Below are 14899 nucleotides of genomic sequence, written 5' to 3' on the forward strand. Positions count from 1 at the left end.
GCTTTTGTCATGTTAAACTGGTGCTAATGATGCCATATTCCATCATTTCCTCTAAAGGCACAACTAATAAATAATGATCATAATGCACACACTGGCTTTTGAAGACAACAGATTCCTCATACAGAGGTTGACATATTTTACATTTCAGAAGCCAAATTATTAAACCTTTAACTGTTATGCAGCCGATCCAGTCATGTGAAATAAAAATAGGTTGTAGTTGCATAAAAAGCATCAACATGTTGTATTTTTTTTCCCCCCATTCTTCTTCTCTAGTAAAACTTGCAAAAAAGTAAAACATGAAATAAATAGTTGGATGGAAACACAGCTAGTAAAAGTGACAGAGGCATAAAAGAAAGAAAGAGAGAGAGTCGGATAGACAGGAGGAGGGGCTGTAACAGAGAGACAGGTCGACAGACTTCTCAGGCCTGAGAGCAGTGCAGACAGACAGACAGAGAGACAGACAGGGTGAAGTGACAAATGGACAAACAGACAGACACACTCACCCTCCCCCGACAGGCAGACAGATGGACAGATGGGTAGAAGAGGTAGTGCAGGGCCACTAAATGCATGCACTTGACTGAGGCTACACTCATGCAAAAGGTTAATACAAACACTAGAGTACAGTACGGTATGGTACAGCACGGTACGGTACGGTACGGTACAGAAGGGCTACCAGGACCTGCACTGCTGCTACCTGACACAACTGCCAGGGGAGAGAGAGAGAGAGAGAGAGAGAGAGAGAATTACATTAGAGTATTACAAGCTTCATATTGAAACTATGTGTATATAAAAGTATCAACAGTAAAAATCCTTGTTAGCATTTACTGTAAACAATGAGTGAGTTGGAGAGAGAGAGAGAGAGAGATAGAGAGAGAGAGAGAGAGAGAGAAAAGAAGTTATACATGTCCAGTTATTTACAGGAGAAGTTAGTGTTCATTTAAGATCAAGTGATTCCTTTGTTTTGTCTGGAGACATTCTCTTTACAACGTCTCTAGGTTAGTTTCCTCCTCCCTCCCTTCCTTCATCAGGTGGATCAGACAGATGAGATCATTCCCAGCTTCAATCCAGACTCTCTCCAAAGCCTGTCCAGGTTTTCCAGGCAACAACAACAACAAAAAATCCAGACAGCAACAGGAATGCTTGACAGTGGAAGTAAACAGACTCTCATTGGCTTTTCCTGCCCTCGAAAAGCGACACTCTCTTGGCCCGACATGCAGCTTCCTGAACACAAGAAAGACCACCGTGATCCACGACGACAAGGCATGGAGAGCGGCTTTAAGGAAATGGAAGTATATCGCGCGTTAAGTCAGTGAAGTTGACCCCTTACTCCTAAAACCTTTCTCCGCATCGCTCCTCATATCATGGTTTGGATAGGTTGGCTTGGCGGCGTGTAGGGTGGCGGTGCCGGCGACGGCTTGATCCCACGGGTCCTCATGTAGGAGAGGAACTGGTCGGGGATCTCGGCCAAGACGTCTTTGGCGAGCCGGGCCATGCTCAGGATGTGGTTCCCCGTCCGGTCGATGTAGTCTCTGAATGGGACGAACTAATAGAGAGGAGAGGAAAGAAAGACGAGTTTAAGTTTAAGACATTTTGAAAAGAAGAGATGGGAGACACAAGTTGAGGAAACAGACTTAGGACAGAAGGCAACTCTTTGTGTTTATCAGTTCTAATGTAATCTCCAAGTTTTAGCGTGTCTGTCCAACTAGCTTACTTCCTACGTCTCAAACTGAGCTTTACATTCAAGGTCAGGGAACACATCGTTACTATGTTTTGTGAGGTAACAGGATGCATTTAACCCTATTCACAACCAGCACAGGACAGAAGCTGGTCCTGGTAGATCAGTGTTGCACTACTGTGTCAAAATGTGAGCTAATGTTAGCGGCTCTGTTCTGGATTGAAGTTTCCACTCCAGCAAACTCATTACCTTGTCCGACTAACCTCACCCTCAAAGCCTATTCCCCTGTAACGTTTGGGCGAAACATACCCCAGCGGCAACCTCCGAGGCTGACATCTTTGCAGCCTGGTATCTACGGCTGATTTCCTCCTTCACGACAACTGTACGGGGGGTGAATTTTTATACAACTCACCCGTTTACATTTTATCAAGCCTTAAAGTTCTGCATAATTGAGGGCGTGGCCCTACGCTTTGTATTAGCTGGGAGTTTGGCGGAGTCAGGTGCTGGAAAGGTGGCGCCGACGGAACAGCTGATTCTGAGCTTCAAAACCGCTTTTCAGAAACCAACGGGTGACGTCAGGGGAGGCTACGTCCATCTTTATTTACAGTCTATGAACATACCATTTGAAAATACGAACAATGATGCGGATCTAACTGTTTGCCCAAGTACATAAGCAGCAAAGGGGTTAAAGAACAGTCTTGTAATCTTATGATACTGGGGCTAACTAACTTCACTCTGCTACACTAGAACCATGTTCTTTCTCTAATTTCATGTTTTCTACTTACTTCAGCAGATGAGGATGACGACTTTCTAGCTTTAGCCTCAGTCTTTTACCACAATCTCATGTACTTTGCCATCAAGAGAATACTTCTGACCCCTTTTTACAGAGCTCCGCTTTTAAAATGAGTCAGGTGGAAACATGAGGACCCATTGTTTCAAAAATAACTACAAATTTGGAGTGGTAAATCCGCCACCATTATCCCTGTAAAATTGTACCACACCAGATTGGAAACCTTTACGGGTGCAGCAACAGTGACTAAGGGTGGAGGCGATTAGGGGACGGTCAGATGAGAGGAGTAGCAACGAAGGGAGAGACAGTTGGTTTTATAAAGAAAGGGAAAATGAGGAAAGTCACAGAGAGGAGGATTGCATAAAATAGAGCAGATGGAGTAGAGATGGAGTGACAGGGGTGAGAGGAACGAGGTTGAAATGTATCGGAGAAAAAAATTGGAAAGAGTGATGAAAAGAAAATAACTTTAAAGAAAGAATTCAAATTATATCACTAAACCCATCCTAGTTTCATGTAAGTGGCAGATGTGCTTCTGAACTGTAAGATTATTTTAGTGAGAATACAACCACCTCAGTCTACATCACATTCATAATTGAGACGCTGCTGATTCGTCCTGTGTTCTGAAATCAAACTCATACATCTGGTTGTCAGGCGCGAATTGGTGAAAACTTTCTAGTAATCAAGTGTTGGATCAAAGCCTGATCCCTGAGGTGACTGATATGAGCAGCACATGGAGATAGAAAGGAATGTGCACATTTGTGATATGTTTTTACTGAGAATATTAGGTAGTAAAATCTGTTGATGCTATTTGGGGGCAGCTGGCATGTGAAACTGAGCAAAGGAGACGGGCACAGAGCCAGCAGCTACATACCAAGGCCCTCGTTAGCTCCGGCAAATGGGATCCAATATTAGGCTGGAAATATACAGATTCGAATGGGGGATCGGCATTGCTAATTTTCACAACAAGCAAATTCAAGAACTGGTTGATAACAAGTCTGAAACCCAACTGAACCGTTTGCCATTTGTCTGACAGGCATAAAAGAAGAGCACCAAAAGTAGGGATGCAACAATCTGACATGTGATTCCAGTTCCAGGGACTCAGTTATTCCTGATACCAATGTCCTCTTTTTTTCACAAATGTCAACTCTAAACACCTCACTGCCTGGAACTCATTGGGATCATTTTTACGTAATTCAAGGTAAGACGAGGGATCGCTGTGGTTCTAAAAATCAGCGGCCCAAGTCTGATTTAATGAGCGTAACTGATGTGTGTGAGTGGTTTAAATAATCTGGCTAAACTGTTTGATTCTTTACACCCCGTCTGAACATCTCAGACTTGTAGAAAAAAAAAAAAAAAAATCATATTGCAGTTATTTTAACCGCTATTGCAGTTGCTATACGAGTCATGATTTTAGTGGCAATAGTAATTTTTGCATTTCATTTTGACTGAAAAAAATGAAACGTAAGAGATAAGACTGAAGTTATTATATGAATATTTCTTTGAAATAACTGCATCAGATGTACAGTATGTGTGTATCTACAATAATCATATCATAGTAAATGTCTTTGTTGGCACAACATACCAGGGTGAGTCCACTACACTCTCTTCACCCTCAGCAGGGTTTTTATCATACAATGAGCTACAAACCGTTGTTGGAAGGTCAGTTCTCACAGAACTCTTGGACACATGTTCTTGGCTTCTTTAACTATCCGGCTGTTGCAACTCATTATTTACATCTCAAGACCGTTGCCTCCTTCACAATCCTAATCCACCTGCTGATTTAATAAATGCTTGCATATCGTGTCACAGACCTTTCACAGGTTATCAGCTCTTAATACGGATGATAATGCTGAACTAAATGAGGATGCATACGAGAACGTCTCCGTTTCATTTACTTAACGAGATGTTGTCACCTACAGTCACAGAATCGCACGGGAGGCCAATTTGTGCTGGAAACCCTCGCTGTAAAATGTAAACCTCACCATGTCACTCTGGGTTATTAGCTTGCTGATAATGAGAGCCTGTAGGCAGAGCTGGTGTAATGTTCCAGTACTGAAACTGAAGTTTTGCTCCATCTCTAGGTTTTTTTTTTTTTTTTTTTGCATAGAGTGGCTGTGGCTGTGTGTGTGTGTGTGTGTGTGTGTGTGTGTGTGTGTGTGTGTGTGTGTGTGTGTGTGTGCGCACTTCAGCTTGTTAAAAAGCCAGTTAACGAGTGTGTCTAGCTCGCCCACGTGGGATGAGGGAGCAAGATATGACAGCGGCAGTATAAAGGTCACGGAGGAGAAAAACGTGACTTCGCCGTAGCAGCACAACAAAACAAACGGCTCACTCTGGATGTTTGCATTTCCTCTCTTTGCCTTGATGCCAGGGAATCACAGAAATATGAAATGAACTATACTTAGTGTCGTTTTGTGTTTATACGTTCCTTCATGTCCAGTGAGTAGGGACCCATCTCATCTCCCCAACTCTACACGGCAAAAGTAAAGGTTGTCCTCTGATGTGGCTCCTTGGTGAAAAAAGTCTCATCTTTTGACTTTTCTCTGTAGCACTTCACAGGTCTCCTCTAACTGAATGACTGACTGACTGACTGACTGACTGACTGCAGACCTCACACTGCCCTGCGGGCCTTTACAGCCGGGGGGGGGGTCAGAGCTGAGGGAGTCTGTTCAAACACTTTAATGAGAAAGTGAGACTGAGTGAAAGACAGAGAAACAGACATTGGGCAGACTCCTCACAGTAACTGAGCAGCATGCCATTATATTCGTCGGCCTTGCCATATGTGATCTGGCGTAGCACGGGGTCGAGGCGGCCAGGTGTCTGTCTGCATGGACAGACACTTACCTTTAAAAAAAATACAGTGACAATGCTTCACTCTAATCCTTCTGCACCTCTAAATGAATCCTCTCTGTTGTGACTGTGGGGGAAAATATCTCCCTGATTGTCTGTGTATCATTTTGAGTTTTGATACTTTTGCCAAAATGACACTTAGATCAAGATGACTGACCGCAGTATTATTATTTTCTACCAAGGCTGGATTACCAGTCGGTCAAAGTGGACAACTGCCCCGGGGGCTCCAGACCGCCAGGGCCCCCAAAAAACTCCAGGCGTGTTTGCCAACTGTTGGTTTTGGAATATTTACCACTAAAACATCGGTGTTCAGGTGGGTCCTGCTTTATTACCTCATGCTGAGATCTTGTATTGATCTTGTTTTAAAACCTTTACTATTTCAGTTTTATGCTTCTAAGTTAAATACATTTACTAAATGAATGTGTTTATGGAGCAAGAACAGGGGCAGTTGTGAAAAACTGTAAATATTACACAGAGCAAAGGGGAAAAGAGGGGGTTAATAAGAGCCCTGTGACTAATATTTGCCCCGGGGCAGCTAGTGATGTTAATTCAGCCATGCTTCATATGATAAAAAGTGATGATGAAGAATCTCGGCGCCCTCGTGGCAGAGCTCATGTATAATCTTGGATGTGGTTTCAGTTTTGATTTCTGTCAAAACAATCAGGGGTGTGTACCTGAACGATGTCTCTCTCAGCGTATCTTCCTCTGGATGAGATTCGGACTTCATCGCCGTCCAACTCAATCATGGCTGAGGAGGAGAAAAAGGATAGAAAAAGAACGTCGAGGAGGATGGACAGGGGAAAAAAAAGTAAATGCAAACCTCGTATGTGCGCATTATTTTATCACTGCTGGAGGACCAACAAGTCAATCATTACTCTCAAAAAAATCACAAGATCTTGTTGACTTACCGTCAAACTCTGCAGGCCCGACCCCCACAATGATGATTGACATTGGCAGACAGGCGGCCTGCAGGAGAGGAGAGGGGAGGAGCAATAAATATTTGATACTTTTCAAAAATTTAACAACATTTCTTTTTATGAATAAAAAACTATGTTTCTTCTCATGCGGGTCATTAGCGGGGCTGAGCTGCAAAAGTGCTACCGGTGCAGGCCTGTCTCCATCAGTGGTAAACGCAGCGTTCACAGATCATGTTGCGTTTCTGTCTTGTCAACATGTATAATACATATAACATGTGTAAGCACGCGTGTGACTCTTTGATGTGTGTGTTTTCTGCAGCACCTCCCGCAGTGCTGCGTGGGTCGAGACATCACAGTGAATAATATTAGAGACGGGAGAATCAACAACACGATGCCCCACTCACTGACAGCTTACAAATGACATGTGTTTGTGTTGTGTGTGTGTGTGTGTGTGTGTGGGTGTTTGTGGATGTGTTTGTGTTTGTGTTTGTGTGTGTGTGTGTGTATTAGAAGGAGAGGGCCAGTGGTGTGTGTTCAGAGTATTTGAGTAATGTGTTGACCTCAGGCGGCTGAGCAATAGATGATCTTATCAAAAGATCCCATTTATTTTTTGCTCCCCTGGGTGCAGGTCCTCTTTACCTCTCTACTGCCCTTTGCTCCTTTTTTTTTTTTTTTTGCTGTACACTCATCTCTGCCACCTCCTTCCCTCCCTCTTATCTCTCCTAGCCTCCTTCCCTCACTCCTCTCAGCCTCCTCTCCTTTCCTCTCCTCCTCTGCTTTCAAAGGCATGAGATGGATCAGCGCCTTCACAAAAACGATTGTTGTTCACTGTTCATTTTGTTTGTATTCTACACGGCGCTGTGGCTTCCCTCTGGAGCCTGCTGTGACTTGACAGTGATGGAGAGGACGGACAGAGGGTGAATAACATGCTGTCAAAACTGAGAATGGCACAGAAAATACGAAAATGAAAACAGCAGTAAAGGTTCCCCAGTATATAAAGTCAATATCAAACAATAGAAATTCTCATTTTAATTAACTCCCCCCTTAAGTTCATGTATACGCTGAGATTTCTGAACCGCATGGATCCGGCAGACTAACATGATTTGTTTGTTAGGCCTTTTATTAATGGAGTCGTTTCATAGTCAATACATTTAGAAGCTGACAAAGACACAGTTTCGCTCTGATGTAATTAGTCCTCTGGCCATGACAGCTCTGCTCATTTGCATATATTTAAGCAATCGCTGAAGTATGCACTAAGAAGCACTAGACACTACTGCATCATTACAGCATCAATTGCAAATGTTTTCCATGATTAATTCTTTTTTTTATGTTGAATAACATGTGATCCATCCACCCTCGCCAGCCCACTCGTTTCTCTTGTGCCGCTATGCAAAAGCAAATTTAACTTCACAGTTGTTGATGCATAAGAAAGCAGTCTTTCGGATACAATTTACATATACAATAGATGCTAACTAAATAAGCAGCTATCTTAATGGCAACATTTCTCTTTTCATTCATTCATTCTACTTTGTTTTTAATGTTCTGACCTTTTGCATCCATCTTTTTTCATGTTTTGTGAGGCACACTTGTATTTTTTTTGTATCAAAAGTGCTATTTAAATAAAGGTTTATTAGTGAGGGATTGTTGTATCGGGTGCTTGGACCCCAGTATTCTTGCTTGCAAGTCGAGTTATCATTATTATTACTATCAAACCCATTTACAGATGCAATTTTCTCAAACTAACAGACTGTGAAAGATAAAAGCGTTTAGTTTGGGGTCTGGGTGCGGGGTCGGGTGCTCTTAACAGCTACAATAGATGCTCTTACGTTGACAATAGACTCCTTGGTTTGGGCCATGTCTGAGATGACGCCATCTGTGATGATGAGGAGCACAAAGTACTGGGAGCCGTCCTTCACTGAAGCTGCATACCTACGCACAAAAAACACACAAAACCATCTTTGCAGTTATTTCTGTGCTGCCATCGTGTCTTTGGGTTACCACGATGAGTCATTGCTGGAGCGTATATCAAGCATCAGTGTAGTTTTAATTAGTTTGTTCTCAAACGAAATAAAGAGTACACAAAAATTAGTTGAGTGGAAATAAAGCATTCCACATCCGCTGAAATTTTTTTTTTCCTCATCGAATAAATGTCACTTACGTCCCACTCTGTAGGATCTTAATCTGTCAAGTGCTTCTTTCTCTACATCTATCTTCATGTCAATTCTACAGATCCTCAGCTTAATATGGCTTTCATTTTCTCCTGTGGTGTTGAGTGTGACCTTTCACTCCCATGTGAGTCATGAACTGACTCTTACTGATATTTACACACTGAGATTATTTCAGTCACTTTGGTTTCTGCTACATGTCACCTTTCTGCACTGGGAGGTTAGGTCTGTGTGTGTGTCTGTCTCCTCCCCACTGATACTTAGGTGTCTCTCACTATAGATGATCACAGCATCGCAGAGGGAGAAAGATGAAGGGAAAAAAAGTGGAGGTGACACAGCAGGGTGGGGGGACTAGATGATGACACAATAGCCTGTGCGTGGCACCATAAACAGGCTTCAAGTCGACAAATAGGCAAAACAGTTGCATAAAAATGCTGCTTGTATCCCCAGCGCCTAGTTTTCACAGTTTTTAATGAGTTTTAGGACGACGAGTTTGTAGAATGTATGCTGATTAGTCTGGTGCTTATCCAGCTGAACTGAACTGATTCTTGAAGTTTGATTTTGTGGCAAAAACAGAGTAAGATGCAGTTTGGCTGAGTGGAGCAAATGGGTTTCTGGAAAATGCTGTGTTGTTTAAAATGTTTGAACATATTTATGCTTCAAAAATACCTAACGAGATCTTTTATATACTTGCGGGTACTGTATTTAGTTTACTACTTTATATTTGATTTTTGTGTTGTCTTTCTGCAATTTGCATGGACCAGAAGAGTTGATATAGACCCACATATACAAAGCAGGATAAAGAAAAAGAGAGAAGAGAAGAGAAGAGAAGAGAAGAGAAGAGAAGAGAAGAGAAGAGAAGAGAAGAGAAGAGCTATATGTGCCTAGAGTTAGATAAGTTAATCAATACCACTCACATGTCTGTATGCTAAATATGAACCTACAGCCAGCAGGCGGTTAGCTTAGCTTAGCATAAAGACTCAAAGCAGAGGGAAACAGCTAGTCTAATGTATTGTAAATAGTGTAAAAGTGCAAGAAAAAAAAGAACAGTGGTTTTTGTATGGATAAAACAAACAAGATGTAACACATTCATTTTTGAGCTTTAGAAAGATGTGAGCTTTAGATATTGTTACCCAGGCTAGCTGTTTCTACATGTTCCCAGTTTTTAAGCTAAACTAACATCTTGAGATCATAGCTTCATACCCCCCCCCAAACATTTTGGAAATTAGTGATTACTTTGTGCAGGAAAAATAGAGAGGAGTGGACAAAAGCAAAGAGGAAAGTTCAAGTGGGTTTGATGAAAAGAACAGATGAGTCAGGAAAAGGGAAATCAGGGTGTTCAGGTGACATTACAGGCTGAATAAACCTAAACTTCTGCCTCTGTATCACTGCTTGTTTCATCATTTTCCTCCTGAGCACATTTCCCTCTTCATGTGTAACTGCGCAATTAAGGTTTCACTAAATCATGTTCTAAATATGTGAAGTAACCTGATGAGAGACTTGAGCACTCTCTTTAATTACATAGTTCCATGAATAGTTTCTTGTCTTTTTTTTTTTCTTCTTCTTTTTTTTTTTTTAAAGAACTTTGTCTAGATCACGTGTGCCCTGGCTTTCCCGCAGCATAAATTATGTTCCCGTCGACACACAGAAACAAACAAACATGCAATCAGCTGTCAGCTACTTTCTCTGTTTGTGTCCTCAGCTCTTCCCCTCTTCCTCTCACTCTTGTTAGCTACCTGGCAACACTCGCTGCAGAGAGCTTATTAGACAAAACCTGAGAACACATGTTGAGTGTCAATCGCAGAGTGAAATGTACTTTGTGTTCTTTCACGCGTACTCAAATGATGTCAAGTTCATTATATAAGCAGCGATAGCAAATACTCAAGTGTAAAACAGGTGTGCATGTGGTATAATGAAAATTGAAATGCAATAAAAAAAAAAAAAGGTTGTGAAAAGGTAAACGCAGGAAGGCTCTGACTGAGGAAGACGTAAATGTGTGATTTAGAAAAAAAAAATGGAGACACTTTACATGAAATACTTTCAATCACAGGTGTATGTGAGTTACCTGGCCACATGGTTGATGACAGGGGAGAAGTTGGTGGGTCCGTAGAGTTGAACTGACTTCAGGCTCTGGTAGTAGGCTTCCATCACACCGTCGATACCTGCACAGTACGGGTTCTGAGGATTCCCATTCTGCATTTAACAAAAGGGGGAGGGGGGGATAATTAACTTACATGATTAATTTCAGATACGTTCACCAGGTCCAGAGGCACAGGAGAAGCAGATGGAACAAACAAGCTCAGGGATTGTTTGTATTGTACAGGCTTTGTCATGAAGATAGAGACAATGATTTTTATAAATGAATAAAAAATGAACGTTAATTATTTATACACTCAGTTACTAGTTTATTTGGAACACTTTGCTAAAAGCTCCTCTGCGTCCTGCAGGTTTTCCTTTAAGGGAACAACTCCACTCCTTCCTGCCTCCCTCTAATCCCTGCCTTCCATCCTGGTCTCACTCTTCTTCTCACCAAGGCAAACTCGTGGGAGACCCGTCCGTCAGGTGGCAGCTTAGCACCGAAGCCCAGCGCGGGAAACATCTTATCGCTGTCGTAGTCCTGGATGATCTCCCCCACTGCCTTCAGGGCCATGGCGTAGGCATTCAGCTGGTAGGGACTCATGTAGTGGAGTGAGGTGGGCTGGGCTGGGTTTCCTGTTTACACACACACACACACACACACACACACACACACACACACACACACACACACACACACAAACACAGTTAAAAGCACATTGTGGTTAGATATCCAGATTTCTCAGCCAACAAAAGAAGAACACAATTGGATTTTTATTTTTCTGCAGTCATTAAGATGCATTCAATTGCTAAGCTTCAGATTTGTATGTGATTAATCTTAGAGGTTGCCATGGTTATAGTGTAGGGAATCAAATATGAACTTTTCATCATCCAAGTTTAAGTTTTCTCTGCTACGTTATACATGAACTTTATTTCCTTGAAAATGTGACGTTATGTGTTTTCTAAAATGTTTTTAGAAATATTAGTAAAAATATATTATATATTTTATTGTTGGTAGCAAACGTGATCTTTGGGAAAATACAGAGTCAAAATGAGTTCAATTTTTCATGTTCAACTTTATTTAACCAGGTAAAGTAAAGAGAGAGCTGCCAAACACAGCAGCATCAACAACATATAGTCAGAGGACTTCTCTGAACATTTAAGATTTCAATGAGTTACTCAAGATTAAAAGAACTTCAGAAAGATTTATAACTGTCAGAGGCTGGGGGCAACCAGTCAAAATCAAAATCACCAACAATAAGACACTTGTTAAAACTCAGTTCAGCCAGCTGCCGGCTTAAAGATAGCAGCTTTCACTGTTTGCTGAAGGAGGTCTGCAGCAACCTGTGGCTGAGATAAAATGTCCCTTACTGAGCCTCAACTTCAAGGCTCAAAGTTCATATGCATGCTCACAAGAAGCGAAGTTAAAGAACTCAACAAAAATCAGTTTTTAATATAAACAGCAGGACCACCTGCTTTCCTGGAGCAGTCATAGCAAAATATACTGTAGCTCCTTATCTTATAGCCCATAGCTTTTTTTGGTGATACAATTTTACAATTACCCCCAATTAAATGTTAAAGTAATAAAATCAAGTCAAAAATGTATATTTTTTGAAAATATCCCTATAATTAAAGGAAAGAAGAAGATAACGGACCATCAGAGGTTGTGTGGATTTAAAGGCGCTTCATGGGAACCACCATCACTATTTGAAGAGCCACTTGAACTTCTAAATGATGTTTAACCAATACCTTTTGTGTTTTAATATAGCAGCCAGTGCTTCCATAAACAGCCATCGAATAGATTTCAAGTGGCTCACCATTAGTGCTTCTGTATGACACCACAACATGTGTGGGTCGTGTAATTCCATCACTGCATCGCTGATGGAGCCAAATTGGCTGCTAATTAACTTAACGTAGTTGTAAATGTATTAATATGGCACTTGTCGTGATCTCCCTGTACATGTCTTTTCATATCACTATTCAATCTAATTGCAGAACTCAATTTGCCACCATTCAGTATTGACTTTTCAGTGAGAGCCAGACAAGATCAAGCACACCTCAGCCTCAAACACATATTTTACATCCCATGCCTGAAAGCTCTCATTTGAATTAATCGAATTTGGCGCCGCTTGTCCCGCTAGGACCGAGCTCAAGGGTAGCTGTATAACACGGTCCTTCATCACGGCCATCATAGCATGGTACTGCACTCAGCTTTATCTGCCAGGTGTGGTGGAGAGGGCTATTAGGAAACACTTGATTCTCCATCTAAATATATTTGAATATGCACTCCCTCGGAATTCAGCGCACTTTCTGTCTCTTTATGTGGCTCTCTCAGAGTGTTAGTGTGTCAAAGTGGATGTGTGTGTTTACTTACCATTGGAAGCTGTGAAGTCAATGGCCACGGTGAAGTTAATCTGGGTTCTGAAAACAATAGCAGGAAGATGATTGATTAATAAACAACTATTTATCTCTCTCTCTCACGCACACACATACCTATGACTCAACAAGAAACATGAAGACATGAACTGCAGACATAATCAGGTTAAAGTGATCAATGTTTGAGAGTACAAACAGACTTCCTCCTGCCCTTTAGCTCTGACAGTAATGAGGAGACAGTGAGTTGCTGCACTTTCACACCAAACACGTAGGCATAGCGTTGCTCAGAAGAAGGTTGTTTTTAATAGAAAGCACAGCTACAGTCCTGTTAACGAGTAAAAGTAACATTGTGCCATCCTGTCTTTGCTCCCAAAATTCAACCACGTTCAACTGTGACCTCAAACTCTACAAAGTGCATCCAGTGGTATTCTGGCAGAAAAGAGGTGACACTTCAAATGGCAAATAGACCAAAGGAGACTTTGATTTTGAGTAACCCAAAGTCACATAATGTAAACTACAATCAATACAGGCAGGCTTAATAGGCAATAAGAACTAGAATCTGCAGTCATACTAGCCTCTCTATGAGGCTGTAATTATGCGTTCACGCAATGTCGGCAAAATGGGAAAAAGAGGTGTGTGTTTACACATTATTCCAAAGTGGTTAGCCTAAATTAGCTACTTCTGTTGTGTCGCGTATTTTGACAACAGTTGGTTGATATGTCTGTAGTTCTTTTCACCAAGTGTGAGATATTGTCGGAAATACCCAATATCTCGACTCAGAGGCGGAGACTTATGTTTCCCACTCTGCTAATTAGGGTTTAAAGGTCACCTATTGTATAAAGAGAGAGTTCCATCTGTCTGTTTTGATTATAAAGCAGGTCTAGGTTCTATATTAATACTGTGAAAGTATCAAGTGTTCAGTCCACATAGAAATGCACACAGCCTGCTTTCAGAAACTGAACCTTAAAAACAAGCTGTCAAGACTGCTGTAACTTTGTGACATCACAACAAAGCAGTCGCAAAACTTTGTGCCAGGTCAGGCGAATTTTTTGACCTTTTGCCAGCGCTACAGGAAAGGTCAGGGCATCACCAAAGTCAGTCGGATTCATCCTCTGGGCACCATGAATGACAGTACAAAATTTCATGGCCATGCATCCAATGGTCAAAGAGATATTTCAGTCTTGACCAAAGTGGTTGACTGACCGACTTTGCCCTCCTTACAGCCAGGCTGCTAGTGTGGCTAAAAGGTCAGAGGTCACTATCCAACAGAATGTGGATTTCAGATTAGAAAATACATTTTGTCTCTTTCCGTATTTTGTATTTTGATGTCCAATTAAGTTTAGATGGTGGGCTGTAGCTAAAAGGTTAGGCTGCTCTGTATGATCCTATAATCTATTCTGAAGCTTACTTCCTGATTTGATTTGCCTTATGCTCTCGCACAAACTTTGCACTTTGTAGTTTCTGACAGAGCAGACAGAAAACAAAGACGGAAATATGAAAAAAGCATGATCAGTGAGAGATGAAACAAGGCAGAGAAAAAACATCTCCCACCACAGCACCCAGCATGAGAGAGTGGCACATCTCTCTCAATCAAAACATTTCCTATCTTGTTAACCTGCAGGAATAGGATGCGGTTAAGCGCTCTGTCGACCTGTCGACAGCTTTTTCACACCAATCCCCACCCGCCGCCGCACACACCATAAACACACACACAAAAGCCTCGCTGTCTAACTTATGCGCATCTTCTGTATTCAGATTGTGTAAAACAGCCAGCAGCTCATCATCTTTGTCACCTCAGCAGGCCATGTGAAGTGCAGGCGCTGTGCCGTCCAGAGGGGACACAACAAGAGGGAGAGGGAGGGAGGGGCAAAAAGGTGGGAAGAAGTCCAAGAGGCGTTTAATGATCAGAGGCCTGTTCCAGAAAGAAGGTTAAAAAGGAGTCTGAAAAGTGGATAAATGTAGTGACACCGCTTGTAAACGCCCCCTGATGATGTAATAGAAACCGGTCATTTTGAAAGAGCGATGGCCAATAGGGAATCTCCAACACTCCGGC

At 41.9% G+C, this 14899-nt stretch overlaps 1 protein-coding gene across 2 annotated transcripts in view; it reads right to left on the reverse strand.

Moving 5' to 3' along the window:
* Positions 1–728: 728 nt before the first annotated feature.
* LOC111224635 (copine-8) overlaps positions 729–14899 on the reverse strand; it is an 80340-nt gene continuing 66169 nt past the window's right edge. The window contains exons 14-21 of one of the 2 annotated variants that reach the window (XM_022749191.1): positions 12845–12891; positions 10925–11106; positions 10460–10587; positions 8056–8158; positions 6221–6278; positions 5987–6060; positions 1328–1543; positions 729–1221 (exon numbers count right to left, since the gene is read on the reverse strand). In XM_022749191.1, the coding sequence (XP_022604912.1) occupies positions 1355–1543; positions 5987–6060; positions 6221–6278; positions 8056–8158; positions 10460–10587; positions 10925–11106; positions 12845–12891 (781 nt within the window). In that variant the 3' untranslated portion in view covers positions 729–1221; positions 1328–1354. Of the gene's footprint in view, positions 1544–5986; positions 6061–6220; positions 6279–8055; positions 8159–10459; positions 10588–10924; positions 11107–12844; positions 12892–14899 lie in introns of both variants that reach the window. The other variant, XM_022749190.1, reaches the window with a different exon arrangement.

Source organism: Seriola dumerili, unplaced genomic scaffold (assembly GCF_002260705.1).
Source record: "Seriola dumerili isolate Sdu_G_001 unplaced genomic scaffold, Sdu_1.0 BDQW01000138.1, whole genome shotgun sequence".
In the NCBI taxonomy this organism is placed as follows: Eukaryota; Metazoa; Chordata; class Actinopteri; order Carangiformes; family Carangidae; genus Seriola; species Seriola dumerili.